Here is a 17,563-nt window from a genome sequence, read left to right as displayed (position 1 = left end):
TTAAGAAAAAAATGTATACCCCTCATGACCTAGAAATTTTACAGATAGTCTGTTCTAGAGGGTGGGTGTGTATGTGTGTGTGTAAAAGACTGTATGTCCAACATGAACAATAGTATACATCTGTAATCAGTATGAAAGCTGTAATTTTGAGACTAGTTTGTGCTATGACATCTAATTTCAAAAGGTGGAAAGAAGATTAAGACAAAAACAAAAAGCCATGCCAGCTATGGTAACCCATTTCTGTAACCCTAACCAGCAAAGGTGGAGGTAGGAAAATTACACGTACTGATGTGACTATGTACCGAGATCCAGGCCAGCCTAAGTTATATAGCAAGACCGTGTCTCAGAAAAGAAAGGAAGGAAGGAAGGAGACCAATGATAGTATTTTAGTATCGAAGGAAAAGTACCAAGACAATTAGAATAGTTGTGTACTTCTCAAAAAAAATCACATATTAGAAAAAACAAAGAACTTACTAATATAATTAACTGATATGGTTGAGTTGGACACAAGCTTCAGCTAAAATCTCGGGAAAAAATAGTTACACAAAATTTAAGAACTGGCAAATCTAACTTAGATTTAGTGATGTGTATTTATATTGTAAATCCATAAACAAGGCACTAATACAGAAGTAAGAATTTTGGTTTTCTTAGAGCACTGTTAGGTTTGGGAAAGATTTTGAGAAAGAACCTTCTTGGGTACTAGCAAGATGAATATTTTAGTTTTTTTTTTCATGTGTCTGAGTGTTTTTTCTGTATTTATATGTATGTGTGCCGTATGTATACTTGGTGCTCCTAGAGGCCAGAAGGGGTTGTTTCCCTGGAACTGTAGTTACAGATGGTTGTGAGCTGCTGTATGGGTGCTGGGAATCAAACACGGTTCTCTGGAAAAGCAGCCAGTGTTCCTAATTGCTGAGCCATTCTCCACCCAAGTGACACTGTTGGGGCAAGTAAGAGTCATAGTGTGCAACTTTTCAAGACACCTCCCATCAGTATCTTCCCAGCATTAAGCTATAGTTGTAATAAAGTTTTTTTGCCAGGATCCATCATATATTATCTTATTTTCAACTATTAATTTTGATCTAGTCTTTCTTGCTACGTGTTCAAATTATTGCAAATGTTGCAAATACTTAATTCTCTCTTTTTACATCTTTAATTTTCTTTTGTGTCAATTTATTTCATTTATTTACCATTCTTTAATAAATACATATTTGTATATTATGTTTGCAGTACTAGGGATCAAATCCAGGGACTTGATCTAGGCCAGTCCTCTAACCACCAAACAATTCCCTCACCGTCCTGTGTCCTCGTACGGTGTCAGTTTGGACACAGTGAAAATCCTAACTTCATTTTCACGGGACTTCATACAGCCTTTTCAAAGAATTATTGTACAAAGAATTATTGTACATGGATAGCTTAACCCTGCCTATAAGCAATAGATCAACGAGAAACAAAGTTTTTCCTCTGAGTTGCTCCCATGTTTGAGGCACAAGTGGATTTGTTGCATTGGTAATTTCCAGTGCTCTGATAGGTATCTTTATTTCTGAGGATGTGTTTGTGTCTGTGTATACACACTGTGTGTACATACACCATTGTTGGTTGTAAGTGTCCATTTGTTGGTGCTGGAGTTATGCTTGGCTATGAATTCTGGGCTACCAAACTCGGGTCCTCTGGAACAGTTGTAAACACTATTAAAACTATAGAGTCATCTCCTACTCCAGAAACAGTTTGTCTATTTTCTGTTTTTTTAACAGATGAAGAATTAGAAGCTCAGAGGACTGGAGATGAAGGACAGTGGTGTGACATGCAAGCATGAGGTCATAGGCTCAGTTCTAAGAACCATAATAAATAAATATATTAGTAACACTGAGAAAAGTCACAATTAATGAGGACTGGGCAAGAAGTAAGCCCCAGTGAGTCAATTTGATTTCCAACTCCTTTTTCATTCTTTTTGTTGTCAGTGTCAAAATAATTTTCTTTTTATTTATTCTTCTCTTATACAGTACATCCCAACCACAACCTCCCCTTAGCTCCTCCCATTTGCCCCACCTTCCCTCTTCCCCAGATCCACTGTTACTTCGTTTCACAGAATGATTTATTTTTAATTGAGTTTTTAAAAGATCTATTTATTTTATTTGTATGAGTACACATTCTCGAACTTTTGGACTCACCTTGATTCTTCAAAATGGTTTTTAAATACATCTTTATAAATAAGATTATTAATGAAATTTCATGTGGTTTGCCATTTAGATTCTGAGATATGAGATGTCTTCTTAAAGCCTTTGCCACTTTCTGCTTTATCTACGATTTACGAAGATCATATGTTCTGCATATTAATTTTGTCCATTTTACACACAGTCTCTACTGATCTTTAGCTGGGTACCGCTTGGTTATGATGCCCTTTTAATTACAGTTTTATGTTGTAATTCTTATTTCTTGTTTAGGACATTCTTCTTCATCTCCACGTTTATAAAAATCCCCTGTATTTTCCTTAAGTGTTTGTTTCTTCTGTATATTTAATTCTTTCGGTAGTATTTTGGGTTTGTATATAGATGGAGGTTTCCTGTTCTGATTTTCCTGTCTACAAAGTCTTTTGGCTTGAATAGGATTGTAACAAATCTGATTATTCTTTTAAGATTTACTTCCTTTATTTTATGTGTATGACTGGATTTCCTGCATGTATGTATGTATGTGTACCATATGTGTGCCTGGTGCTAGTGGAAATCAAAAGAGGGTATCTGAAGTTTCAGATGGTTGTGAGCCAGCCTCCAGGTGCTGGGAATTGAACCTGGATGCCCTGTTAGAGGAACAAGGGCTTGTAACCACTGTAACCACTGAACTATCTCTCCGGCTCTATATCTTATTCCAAATTGTCATGACTGTTCTTGTTTCATTGCTCTTTTGTGCCAGCTGTAGTATTAGTTTCTTAATTTCCATGCATGTACAGTTGCATCCTACTTGACAGCTGTTAAGTGGTGTTGGTGGGAGGTGTTTTGAATGGGCGGATAAATCTGAGAAAACATACGTGGCCAGGGTGTTTTACTCTGCTATTCAGAGCATCTTGGAAATCTTGCTGTATTAAAATACCTATTACTTCTATAATTCTTACATATCCTTCGTCCAGTCTTCCTTCCAACTACTTTAAAATTCTTGTTGCGGGTCATCAAGAAGATCCATTCAGTAAATACCCTTGTTACCAAACCTACTGACCTGAGTTTATCCCCAGAACCCACATGGCAGAAGAAATCAACTCTTGTCTCTGTCACATGTATGCCATGACATACACACACCCAGTGCACAGTACACCCACACGTACCATAAGTAAATACATTTTAAATTTAATTTGTTGATTTAAGGAATACCTTTTAATTATATCTTGAGTTGACTGCTAGTATATAAAAACATAATTTATTTTTTAAGCTTAAGTATAACAGCATTTCTAGTAATTCATCTACAGAGTTATTTTCCATATAGTTGTACTAAAGTATGATCATTTGTTTTTCCTTTTCTTTTTTACTTTTTGTTTCTCTTAATTTGCTTTACTGTGTAAATAGGAACTTGTCTTAAACAAAGTTGGATTCACCATGAAGCTAGCTGATGAGGAAACTCCCTTCCAGCCCTAGTACAGCAAGAACAGGACCTGCTACACTGCTAGGTTCTATCAAGTGCCTTTTCTGGGCCATTATCTATAAAAATTATTACTCATTTTTCTCTCTAAGGAAGGTTTCTATTAACCCAGAACCTTTAATTAATAGATATCATTATGTTTATAATTTACTTGTTTAGTAGAGTTTTGAAATGTTAAACTTTTTTTTCAAGCTTATTTATGAAAGGGAAAGAAAGAATAAAATATGTTGGCTTATGACATATTAGGAGTCAGCGGGCATCTGGGCACACCGGCTGGGAGTGGCACAGTTGGTCTGGTTGCTGGAACAGAGAGCCCTGAGTCCAGTCCACAGTACCACATCATCAGACATGATGGTGCAGCCTGTAATCTAAGCACTTGGGAAGTGGAAATAAGATGAACAGAGGAGCCCAAGGTATTACATACATAGTGAGTGGGGCTAGCCTGGGCTATACCAGATGCCGTCTTAAACAGTGAAACAACAAAAGTTGGAAAGGTCCACAAAGGGCTGCAGAGGTCTCTCCTCATTGGGAGTTACCCTTATTAAACTGTGTTCATGGATTTCAATCCGTCCTTTTTAAAGCTTTGTATCACAGAGTTTAGCTTTCACCTCAAATGCCCGTCTTACTGCATGTGGCCTAGAAGATGGTAGCAGTGAGTGATTAGAAGAGTAAGAGAAAAGGAAGAAAATCGTTAGAAAGAAGTAGAAGAAGTCATTGTGGACATGTGCACAGTAGTTCCAACTGTGGCGTGTGAAACAGTAGGTGCATCCGTGGTATCCAGTGAAGGAAATCTACTGTAGGCTTAAAGGGAAGGCCAGCATGTGCCGAACTAATCAAGCAATATGAAGAATATGTTGACAATATATACTGTACCGGCGTGTTTCCACTTTTGGGTCTTTGTTGTGTTTTCTTTTGTTTTGTTTTGTTCTGTTTGAGACCGGGCTCACTATATGGCCCTGGCTGGCCATGTGGCCATAGAGATCTGCCTGCCTCTGCCTCATAAGTGCTGAGATTAATGGCGTGAGTCACCACCTCTCTCTTTGCTGGCATTTCGAATTTTATGCACAAAAGATGTTTCCACAATTTATGTGTGTCTGGAGAGAGACACTTAAGAGCAGTCTTCCTGCCTGAAGTCTGTCTTCAGCACCCACACTGGGCAGACATCTTAGAACCACCTGATTCCCAGCTCTAGGGAATTCAAACTCTCTTCTGTCCTCTGAGGTCACTGCACACTCACATATGCAAACATCCCCATAGATACAAATACATCCATACGTTTTTATTCCTAAAAAAAAAAAAAAAAGAATATAAGGCTAAACATGGTAGTATATACCTTTAATCCCATTACTAAGGAGGCAGAGGGAGATGTGTCTTTATAACTTTGAGGCTAACCTGGGCTACATATTGAGCTCCAGACCAGCCAGCAATACATAATGAATGGCTGTCTCAAAGGAGGAAGAGAAGGAAGAAGAGGAGGAGGAGAAAATAAAAAGAGAGATGTGTGGTTTTCTTACCACTTTGTAGTTCCAAAACCTAGAAATAAAAAAACTATTTTAAAGATAATCATGCAGGTTAGTAAACAGGTAGTTAGTAAACCACCACCTGTGACTCAGTCCCCTGGGCAGATACCCTTAGTCTGACCCCCTGGCTTGTATTCAATCTCACTGTTTTCTCAAACCCTTGTAAGATAAAGAAAGCTGTCTCTAGAAGAGACTGCAGTATGGTAGCATGAGAAGCCGTATTTAAGAAATAATCCGCTCTCTTCTCTACTTGGGCATCCTTTGGCTTCACAAGTTCTTGTTTCATAAAACACTTCATTGTGAAGATAGTTACCCATGGTGAGTTCGATGATAAAAACGATAGTATTTGACCTTTCTGTTCTTATACCTCAGAAATCAAATTGCTTCATTTTGAAAAACACAGGTGTGTGTGTGTGCATGTGAGTGTGTGTGTGTAGATATGTATATTTATATATAAATATGCACACACAATGGATCATTTTAACTATACACTGTTAATTATGGAAATCTAAAGTGAAGTTTCTTGGGTTTTAAATATTGAATTTATACTATTTGTGTTTTGTTTTTCTTAGTTTCTGCCACTGCCTTTTACAAAGCACAACCTGTAATTCAGTTCATGTGTGAAGTTCTTGACATCCACAACATCGATGAGCAACCCAGACCCCTGACAGATTCTCATCGAGTAAAATTCACTAAGGAGATAAAAGGTGAAGTAATTCACATTTAGAAGACTACACTTTCAGATATGATTTCTATAATTTAATACTCATTAGCATTTAAAACTGCATGGATAACACAATTTTCTATTGAAGTATTTGTATAATTAGAATCATAGTGTGTAATTTGACCAGTTGAATATAGATTATAAAAATGTTACATTATATCCATTATTGTAGCTTCTTAGGTAGTGGTTGAATGAAGAGTATGCTAAGTAATCCATCTATGTTTTAATGAATACTGTCCCATACTAGCTAGAAAGAGGAAATTGTCTCATGGGAAAATGTTTCTCTAATACTATCTTTTTAAAGTAAGAATCTTATCTTAAAGATATTGCTACTTTAGAATTTGACTCGCTCTTTGAACATATTCTAATTGTTATTTTTCTAAAATTACAATTTTTTAAAAATCTTACTTCTTAAATAAAATAAAATCTTATTTCTTTGGAATTTTAGAAATGGGAGTTCACCATTTTCACGTGTTCTTCCAGATTGTACTTAGCTATTTAACGTACATCACAAAGGCGCCTGTCTTACTTAGTCTTTGCAGTGGCAGTGCGTCTTATGTTCATTAAATTCAAAAGCTATTCTCTGTGGTCCCTCAAATCAAAATGACTTTAATCGTGTTCCGATATTATATTCTGAGCATATTTATTCCTTCTGTACATTTTAAGTGCATGAACAACTTTGTGTTCAAACTCGCATATAACTGTGCTTTATCAGCAATTTCACAAATTTTAGAAAGTTAATTTGGCTGTATACAGTTCGTTGCTTATTTATGACTTTAGGATCTAATCCTCACATAAGATATAGCTCCACTGTATTTAGTGTAGCATATAGTAGACATGAAGGAAGACCAGATATTATCTAGTAAGGCGTAACAGTCTTTGTTTATATTAAATGCTGTTGTTTAAGATTTTACCTATTTGTTGCAGATAATTTTCAGCTTGTGGTTTGAACGAAGCATTCGAGTTTGTTCACTGAACATCTTTCAGTCCCCCAAACCAATTAGAGTAGGTGACTACATCCTGCTTGTTCAGTTACCATTCATCTGTGCCATTCAGTAACTATGAAAAAGAGATAGGCATTGTAATAAAACATGACAAGGAAAGCCCTTCCTGTTTTGTCAATAAGCATCCATCTATCTCGAGTTATTAAGTGCCAAAATCAGAAACCGTTAAAGACAACTGTTTGCAACCATATCATTGTCCTTTCATAACCTGTTCCAACTGCAGTTAGCATCCTCAGGCCAGTGCATTACCCACCATTATATATGTGGTCATCTCAGTGCCATGGTTTCTAGCCGAGTGGCTGCTTAGTTACCACCTCTGATGATCATGCAGTCACCTACATTATTTTGCGGTAACTATGCAACCAACTCATATCACCGCTCTGTCACAGAAAATACAAGATGTACAGAACAAGGATTCAGCTGCTGCCCGGAGAGCAATGGACTCGGTCTTAACTTCAGCTGCTCAGGGGCCCAAAGAAATGACTGAAAAGTTGACTAGAAAGCATTATAAAGTTGATGTTAGAGTGAAGGTAAAGCCAAGTTTATAGGTTAAATATTTGTTAAAGCCAAACGTTTCGGTTGGATGGAGGGTTTGGGGAGGGGCCTGGGCAGAGGATTATTCTTTATAATTTTGACTTATTGCTAGCCCCCGGATTTGATCTAATTATTAGGTATGATCTATGGTCTTACATTTGGGGTAGAAAGTCTAGGTTATATCTAATTAATAAATTAGTATTTTTTCCCTCCATTCAAAGTCAAGAAGACTTTTTTAAATGAGAACTTTTTAAAGTACACCATGTATCCTCCCACAGGAACTCAGAAAATAGAGTTTTCTGTTCAGTGGCATTTGGGTGTAAGTTTTAATTTATATAAGGAATTTGATGGTAGCTGCTAAATACTGCTATAAATTATGTCCTAATGAATATAAACTTTATTGTATTGGTTATAATCTAGTTAAACTTATCTCCAGCTAATTAGTAATAAGTCTGCAATTTTTTTTAATCAACCAATAATGAATGGTACTTAAACAGCAGAAATATTGGGGGAAGTAGGATAACTTTATGTATGTATATAAAAGCACTAATTTACCTTTAGTTAGTATTTGCTTTATAAGCATGTAGAACCTTATTTATATTTTTAAAAACTATTCTTTTTAAGTTATTGGAAGATTTGAAAATAAATAGTTAAATGTTTCAAACAACAGAAACTTATTTTGTTTTTCCCCTAAACATAATATTTTTATGTCCCTTACTTCATAGTATTGCTGTTCCCCTCTTATAAGGCCTTCCATTACGTCTTCTGGCCTCCTTTATAATATAATGACATAATAAATATTTGAAATTTAATTTTAGAAATGTAGTTAGAATGAAAAATTACTTCTCAGTGGTTTAATTTTTATTAAGAATACTTTTAAAGAAAAACCATTTACTAGTGTCAGAAGAAAATATCATTTACTATGACTGAACATTGTGATTGGTACTATGGTTAGTAATTAGGTAAGAAAACAAATTATACTGTGGTAGAGTTTCCCTTGACACTGTGCACTGAGTAATTCTTTGCTGAGTTGGCAGGTACAATTCTGTATGTTCTAGACTATTTGGACGTATCCAACCTCTACTCACTAGCTGCCAATGATATCACATAGTTGTAACAGTCACAGAACTCTTTTGGGGGACTGGGAGTATAACTTAGTAAAGTACTTGCCTAATGTGTGCCAAGGTCCTGGATTTGTTCACAGCAAAACACACACACACACCACATGTACACTCACACACGCACACTTGTGGAATGTTCCAGGGTGAAGGGCAGGCAAAATCACATCCAGATGAGAATTACAGCACTATAGGAATCATAAATAAAAAAGTAAAATTATTTAAAGTATAATTATATAAAATATAAAGTATAATTATATAATAACCATAATTTCTGTTCAGAAAGTAAAACTTCATTTGTACCCTTCTAGACTTGCTCTTTGGAGCCAAGGCCAAACTTTAGAAATGGGGTCTATTTTTCTGTGACGAATAGCTATTATATGTCTATTTCTTAACTCCTGGGTTACTTACTACTTTGGCCAATATGGCATCCAGGAGCTTGTGTATCTGTTGAATTTAATTAAAATTAAACTTTTAGTTTATCAGGCACATTAGCTGCATTTCCTGTACTCAGTAACATAATGATTATCTTATTAGCACAAGTGTAAAACATCATCTCTGGAAATCTGTTTCTCATTGGTATTTAAGAAAATTCCTGCTGGGCATAGTAGTGCAAGCCTTTAATCCTAACACTAGAAAGGCAGATGCAGGGGGATCTCTGTGAGTTCAAAGGCAGCCTGGTCTATATTTTTTACAAGTTCCAGTCAGGATCACATAGAGAGACCCTGTTATCATCCTCTACCTTCAAAAACAAAACAAACAAACAAGCCCAAAGGAACCTTCCTAGTTTTTTGATATGCCAGTCATGGAGGCACACCCCTGTAATCCCAGAAAGCTAAGGAAGGAAAAGAATTCAAGGATACTTTGAGCAACTCAGCAAGTCCCTGTCTTGAAACAAGGTAAAGAGGCTGGGGTCAGAGCTCAGTGGCAGGACAGGTAGGTGCCTGTGTGCACATGGTCCTGAGTACCTCCAAAACAGGGGTTTTCTGCAGCTGAGCATTCAAAACCCACTTCTTTACTTTCTAGAATAACCTAGACTCCTTGAATCACTAAAATTCATAAATGGACTACAGTGATCTAGAAACAGTTAAAATTACTTGCTACATCTCACACACACACACACACACACACACACACACACACACACATTATGTATGTATTTTTCTGAGAGTTTATTGCTTTCATCAGATTCTCAAAGGGGTCAATGACTCCATAAAAAAGTAGAGATCACCTACTTTAAGAATGATTTGAAGGAGCCTGAGTGATGGCCCACACATTAAATCCCAGCACCCAGCAAAGACAGATAGGTCTTTGTGAGTTTAAGACCAACCTGATCTACACACCAAGTTCCAGTACAGCCAGAGCTACATAGAAAGACCCTATCTCAAAAATAAAAGTTATTCGGAAAGTTGACCAGATGGTACAATGAGCAAATCCACTTTCCACCAGGCTTGACCACCTGAGTTTGCTTCCCAGAACACACATGGTGGAAGGAGAGAACCAATTTCTTTAAATTGTCTTTCAACCTCTACAGTCATGTGTGCATGAGCACACACAAAATATTTTTTTAATTAAGAACTATTTATCTCCCATTCTAGTAGTCACTATTTTTTGAGAAAAAAATTAATAAATTAAGAAAAATGCTTAATAAAATTGTCACTCTAGTTCTGACAAAAGGACCAGATTTTTTTCTCCTGCCTGATTCATAAATCTTAGAAGAACTTCCTTCTTGGACTTTTTGAAACTCACTATGTGATAAGGGGTTTTTCAAATACATATGCTCTCATTCCTGAGTTTACAAATTCCTGAGTTTATTGTAAATACATTTTTTTTTCCTAGTGGAGAACTTTGCCCCTTGATCTTTGAACTTAGTGAATTATAGGATTTTCTTTCTTAACAAGAGCTCGATGGTATAAGAAAAATATCTGGTATTAGCGCTGTCATTATTAAGATTATTAGCAATGTCACTAATATCACATTGCTTGTGTCACAGTCTTTGTGCCTGCTCAGAATAGAGGTTTTATAGTAGTGAACATTTTTCATGGAATTTCTATGACCTTCGTTTTTCTTGTTGGGAACAGGTCTGAAGGTTGAAGTGACTCATTGTGGAACAATGAGACGGAAATACCGTGTTTGTAATGTAACGAGAAGGCCTGCCAGCCACCAAACGTAAGAAAAGCTGCTGTTTACCACAGCGGTGACGTGGGGCCGCGTACTCTAAAAAGGGTTGGGGAGTTGACCAGCTCAGAGTGGCATAAGAGTTGTTCATGTCAGCTCTTCTTTTTTGCAGCTTTCCTTTACAGCTAGAAAATGGCCAAACTGTGGAGAGAACGGTTGCTCAGTACTTCAGAGAGAAGTACACACTTCAGCTGAAGTACCCACACCTTCCCTGTCTGCAAGTGGGACAGGAGCAGAAGCACACGTACCTGCCACTAGAAGTAATGCCTTAATACTGCTTATGACTAGCATCTGTTTATTGTTCTGTATGTGTGTGCACATGTGAATGTGCTTTCTTGTGTGTGTGTGTGTGTGTGTGTGTGCCGTGGCTACACGTTTGGGTAGGCCAAAGGATGACATCAAGAGTCTTTCAATATTGCTATCCATCTGTATTTTGAGACAAAGTTTCTCACTAAACCTGAACTTCAGCTGGACCTGTTTCTCCACCTTCCTCTCCCCTCCCTGTTCCCCAGCACTGGGGTTACGGGCATAAACCTCATGCCTGGTTTTGTACATTAGTGGTAGGGATCTGAACTCAGGTCCTTATGGAGCAAGCTCTTTACCCGCAGAGCCATCTCCCTGGCCTTGTTTATTATTCTTTTAGGGGCTTTTATGACCTATGATTTATCTGAGTCTCACATGTATTGTGGAATTGGAGCAATTTTTAAATTCTACTTTTTTTTCTAAAAATTCATTAAGTAGTATGTGTCTTAGTCAGAGTGCCCATTTCTGTGATAAAACACCATAACCACAGAACATCTTGGAGGAAAGGGTTTATTCTGCTTACACTTCCACCTCAGTGTTCATGATCAAAGGAAGTGAGGATAGGAACTCAATCCGGCCAGGAACCTGATGCAGAGGCCATGGAGGAGTGATGCTTTCTGGCTTACTCCCCAAGGCTTGCTCAGCCTGCTTTCCTATAGAACTCAGGACAACCAGCACAGGAACAGCACCATTACAATGGGCTGGGCCCTTCCCCATCAATCACTCATTAAGAAATGCCCTAAAGCATTGGGAGGTATTTTTTATTAATGTTTCCTCGCCTGAGATGACAATAGCTTGTGTCAAACTGAATTAAAACTAGCCGGCATGGTAGGAAAACAGTTCACCCATAATTCTACCATTGGTTAGCATTTTTGCTGTTTCTTTCAGTCTTTATCCTGTATACCTTTTTCCTATCTAAAATTATGTGATCCTATGTAATTTGTTCTCTGTTTTTACTTTAACATATAGCAAAAAGAAGTGATTTAATAAAGTAGACTTTAAAATTATATTTAACATGTGATTGACATTAAGCAAGTGAGTTCTAACAAAAATATATACATTGTATTAATTCTATTTCTAGGTCTGTAATATTGTGGCTGGGCAGAGGTGTATCAAGAAACTAACAGACAATCAGACTTCTACTATGATTAAGGCAACAGCAAGATCTGCACCAGATAGACAAGAGGAAATTAGCAGATTGGTTAGTACAAAACTCTAAAATGGATTTAAAGTGCATTAGGGTGAGTCAGTCAAGGGATGGGGGGCAGCTATCAGGATGTAAAGTGAATTTTTTTTTTTTAAGTATCCTTACCAGCTGATGCTACATCACCATTTTATAAAGAGAGAGAGAGAGAGAGAGATCATGGAGCCAGGTATAGTGGTTCATACCTTTAATTTGGGAGGCAGAGGGAAGGGAATCTCTTAGTTCAAGACCAGCCTGGTCTACAGAGTGAGTTCTAGGACAGCCAGGGATACATAGAGAGACCCAGTCTTGAAAAATAAAAGAGAGTAAGGGTAAGATACAGCACTGAAGAACCATGTATTATCTGTTTGACTCTATGCATTACTATGTTATATAAAGTTTTTAATCTATAACTGATGCTGGCTCTTTTATCTGTTCTTACTATTCTTCTTTAAATAAACATATATGATGTAATAGACCTGAAGATACGAAAATAAAATTAAATAAGTTATAAAGCAGATAGTCAGAAAAAGGGTTGTTTTTCATACTCACTGTCAAACGTTACATGAAACAAAGTTTAACATTGTGTTTCTAGATTCTTTATAGTCGAAGGGTTTTTTTTTTTTTTTCATCTTGACTAAGCTATGACTGTCCAATCAGAGGCTCTTCTTTCTTTAGTTGGTTTGTTTTTCATTTTTTAAGACAGGGTTTCTCTGTATAACAGCCCTGGCCGTCCTGGAACTCACTCTCTAGACCAGACTGTCCTTGAATTCAGAGAGCCACCTGCCTCTACCTTCCAAATTCTGGGATTAAGGTGTGCACCACCACTCTGGCCCAATCGGAGGTTCTTATCCCACTCGAGATAGGTATTTCTCTCTCGAAAGTGCTTATTTAATAATAATAATAAATTAATTATTTAAAATCATCTTTTTCATGGGTCACAAATAGTTGAAGTGTATTATTCAACCTAATATCTACACTTAGTTCTGAATAAGTTCTGAAGGTGTCCATAGACTTCCTTCAGTCCCTGGCTCGCAGTCTGCAGGATAATATTCTGTTTTATAGCCAGGGTACTGTTGATTACACTTATTACAAACATATGGCTGGCAGAGAGGAAGGAAAGCAGAGGTCCTAGCAAGTGCAGTAAGAGGTTGAAGGAAGTCTGAGAATAATGACAGTTCTTTCCCATTGTTAGGTAAGAAGCGCAAACTATGAGACAGACCCGTTTGTTCAGGAGTTTCAGTTTAAAGTGCGGGACGAGATGGCCCATGTGACCGGACGCGTACTTCCAGCACCTATGCTCCAGTATGGAGGACGGGTAAAGCCGAGCAGTAACGTTCTCACACACTGAGTATGGGCCGGAGAGATGGCTCTGTGGTTAAGAGCACTTAACTGGTCCTGAGTTCAATTCTCTGCAACCACACAGTGGCTCACAACCATCTATAAAGGGATCCGATGCCCTCTCCTGGCCTGCTGGTGCACATGCAGCAGAGCACTCTTACAGTAAATAAAAGACTTGCTAAGTATGGAGACAATGGTACTCTAGGTCTTGAACTTGCTATTCTATCATTCCAACCGTACATCGGGTGCTTTGTTTCGAGGTGAATTTAGTCTAGCATAACTTCTTTTACATTTTACGTTTACATAACTTATTTATTTATTGTGGGGGTGCACACATATGCCTCGGTGCATATGTGGATGTCAAAAGGTAACTAGAGGAAGTTGGGTTCTCCCCTTCCACTGTATGAGTTCTTGGGTGTAGTGAGGTCAAACTCAGGCCAGCATGCAAGGGGACAAGAGCTGCTTGTAAAGGACCTGCTGAGCCATCTTGCTGGCCTCTTGTGGGACTCTGGCTTTAGCAGTATAAATAAGATTGATTTAGAACAGTCAACTCCACAGAGTGCCAAGGACTTATCGGTTCAGAAAGTTGAAGTGCTAACCTGAGCTCGCCTGCAGTGAATCATGTGGGAAGGTTTTTGTTTTTCTGCCACGTCATTTCTCTTACAGAACCGGACAGTAGCAACACCAAGCCACGGAGTGTGGGACATGCGAGGAAAACAGTTCCACACAGGAGTTGAAATCAAAATGTGGGCTATCGCTTGTTTTGCCACACAGAGGCAGTGCAGAGAAGAAATTCTCAAGTAAGGTGTTTCATTGCTTTAGTCTGGGGACCTTTTGTGTTTGGATTTTTTTTTTATTTATTTAATTTTTATGGCACTAGGGGTGAACCCAGGACCTTGTACATCTAAATAGGCTGCATTCCTGAACTATACCCCAGGCCTGTATTTCATTTTTAAATGAGTCACCTCATGTTCTAACAAATGTTGCCTCTCTGTGGGATATATTTAACCAGTGAATTTATAACTATTTCTTTCGTCCAGCTGGGATCACTTGTCATTCCAGTTACCGAGGCTGAGGCAGGAGAATCATAAATTAACGAGACCCAGTCTCAACAATGTGTGTGTGTGTGTCCATGTGTGCCCACACATTTGCAGGTGTGTGTGAATGTGCATGTTTCTGCGTGTACAGGCCAGAAGTCAGCCAAAGATGTCAGCCATTGCGCATTGTCCACCAGTGTCTCTCATTGGCTTAGAACACAATGAACTATTTAAGTGAAAAGACAAAGGTTGTCAGGTTAATAAGGAAGGAAAAAAATGCATGCTGAAGTTTTAAAGATGTACACTAAAACTGAATATTTTATTCTGAAATTATAAAGGTGGGTGTTATGACACACACCTTTAATCCCAGCACTCAGAAGGGAAGAGGCCAGGGGATTGCTGAGTTCAAGGCCAGCCTGGTCTACAGAGTGAGATCCAGGACAGCTGGGGATACACAGAAGAACTTTGTCTGAAAAACCAATAAAGGAAATAGAAAGGAAGGAAGGAAGGAAGGAAGAAAAGATTAGAAAAAACAAATTTGTATAAATTTACTTGTTATACCTGGGACTTCAAAAATTATAGCCATTGGTTAAAATCAAAAGGCATTAAATTATAGGGTCCAGTACATCCACACTTTAAATCCAATAGTAGTCCTCTCTCTCTCTCTCACTCTCTCTCTCTCTCTCTCTCTCTCTCTCTCTCTCTCTCTCTCTCTCTGTGTGTGTGTGTGTGTGTGTGTACGTGTATGTCTATGTCAGTGTGCAGATAGGCTGAGGCCAGATGTTGATTTTAGGAATCTTCCTCAACCACCTTCCTCCTTGTTTTTTGAGACAGGTACCTTACTGAATCTGGAATTCATTAATTCAGTCAGATTGACTGGGCAGCAAACCCTAGGGATCCTCCAGTCTCCACCTCCTCAGTGCTGACTGTATAGATATACACAGCAGATCTTTTACCAACTAAACCATCAACTAAACCATCTCCCAGCCCCACTGGGGAGTCTTTGAACATGTCTGCAAAGGAGAAAGGGAGGCTACTGCAGGTTATGGTTCCCTTTGTTGCCTTTAACTTTAGGAATCTGTTGACCTTTTCTATATCGAGCAAACACAGATCTTTGTATCATTTGCTATTTCTTTCTCCTCCTCCTCCTTTTTCCTTAATGATTTTTGGGTTTGAGACAGGGTTTCTCTGTAGCCCTGGCTGTCCTGGAACTCAGTCTGTAGACCAGGTTGCCCTTAAACTCAGAGATCCACCTGCCTCTGCCTTCCCAGTGCTGGGATTAAAGGCCTCCTCCATCACTACCTGGCTTCCATTTCTTCTGTAAACTTTTCATTGCTGTTTGGCAGGCTTGGAGCTGGAGATATAGCTCAGTGTAGAGTACTTGCTGAACACACACAGATCGTGAGTTCAGTCTTTAATACTACACACACACACACACACACACACACACACACACACACAATATAAACTGTTTGGTGCATTTTGATGTCTAGACCAAGCTTTACTCTTTACTGGTTTCACCTTCAGAGGTTTCACAGACCAGCTGCGGAAGATTTCCAAGGATGCAGGGATGCCCATCCAGGGCCAGCCATGCTTCTGCAAATACGCACAGGGGGCAGACAGCGTGGAGCCCATGTTCCGGCATCTCAAGAACACCTACTCAGGACTGCAGCTCATCATTGTCATCCTGCCCGGGAAGACGCCAGTGTATGGTAAGGGTATTTTAAATGTGTCCTTCAGGAGTGAGAGTTTAGCTCTTGCACTGGCCTGGATCTGGTCTCCAGCACTGCGGCGACAGAAACACTGCATTTTCTTCGCCTCCTGCTTAACACTGGCTTGAGAATCAGATAACCTAAACTTTTCACATGCTAAAATATATTTGTACCATAGTATTTAGAATCACATATTAGCTGGGCAGCGGTGATGCATGCCTTGAATGCCAGCACTTGGGAGGCAGAGGCAAGAGGATCTTTTGAGTTCCAGGCTAGCCTGTTCTACAGAATGATTTCCAGGACAGCCAAGGCTACACAAAGAAACCATCTCTGGAGAAGAAAAAAAGAAAAACAACACATATTATTCCTGTAAGGCAAAGCCTATAAGCTAAATAGTTAAAAACCGAGTCTCTAAGAAATGACATTTAGTACCTAAAAGAGACATCACAAGCAGTGCTTAGGAGAAGAATCTTCTAGTGAAGTGGCATCAGAAGAGCTTGCGTACAGGACACGGTAGTGGCTTCCAGCGCAGACTGTGGAGGTATACTCTGTTGTTCAGTGTTCAGATACTGCAGGTTGTACTAAGTGGCTCAGTCACGTAACTGTACAGAGCTTCATGCTCTTCACCTGTGGAGCTGGGATACTTTAATACCCAACCCCATATGATTGTATACAAAGAAAAAGTTTTGTGAGATCAATAAAAGAAATCTGGTGCCTTGAGTCATGAAAAAAATTTAGGAAAACAACAACTTGCAAACCACTGAATGTAGTCAAATAATTTCATATTAGAAATGACAGAAGCGAGGGTAGGGAGACGGCTCAGTCAGCGTAAAACGCTTGCTGTACAGGTTTTGGGACATGAGGTTGATCCCCAAGAACCCCCAGAAAAAGTCAGGCTCAGCAGCATGCACCTCTAATCCCTGCACTGGAGAGACACAGAGTTTCAATTCCCAGTACCCACATCGCAGCTAACAACTCTGTAACTCCAGTTCCAGGGGATCTGATGCCCTCTTCTGGCCTTTGTGAGCATCCGGCATGCATGTGGTGCAAACATATCCATGCCACTAAAATAACTCAGTGATACAAAATAAAAATGTCCTTAAAAAAGAAAAAGAAATGAAAGGAGGGTCTGAAGCTCAATAGGCAAATGCCTCATTATGAGTTGGTTCCTACCATCACAAAAACAAAACAAAACAAAATAATTAGAAGAAATAACAAAGAAAAATTATTACATTTGACCACACAAAAATTTGTATCACCAATAGTAATTTTAAAATCAACAGAA

At 38.5% G+C, this 17,563-nt stretch overlaps 1 protein-coding gene across 1 annotated transcript in view; it reads left to right on the top strand.

Annotated features, from left to right (window-relative positions):
* LOC308424874 (protein argonaute-3) overlaps positions 1 to 17,563 on the top strand; it is a gene marked incomplete at both ends in the record, with an annotated part of 71,476 nt that overhangs the window by 38,169 nt on the left and 15,744 nt on the right. Inside the window, 7 exons of the mRNA XM_080922062.1 lie at positions 5,717 to 5,851; positions 10,606 to 10,693; positions 10,815 to 10,962; positions 12,087 to 12,206; positions 13,384 to 13,506; positions 14,196 to 14,329; positions 16,094 to 16,278. Of these exons, the coding sequence (XP_080778188.1) occupies positions 5,717 to 5,851; positions 10,606 to 10,693; positions 10,815 to 10,962; positions 12,087 to 12,206; positions 13,384 to 13,506; positions 14,196 to 14,329; positions 16,094 to 16,278 (933 nt within the window). The remainder of the gene's footprint in view (positions 1 to 5,716; positions 5,852 to 10,605; positions 10,694 to 10,814; positions 10,963 to 12,086; positions 12,207 to 13,383; positions 13,507 to 14,195; positions 14,330 to 16,093; positions 16,279 to 17,563) is intronic.

The sequence above is a fragment of the Micromys minutus genome, assembly GCF_963924665.1.
Source record: "Micromys minutus genome assembly, chromosome: 9".
In the NCBI taxonomy this organism is placed as follows: domain Eukaryota; kingdom Metazoa; phylum Chordata; class Mammalia; order Rodentia; family Muridae; genus Micromys; species Micromys minutus.
The sequence above is the reverse complement of the archived record's forward strand: the minus strand, read 5'-3'. Positions and strand labels throughout refer to the sequence as shown.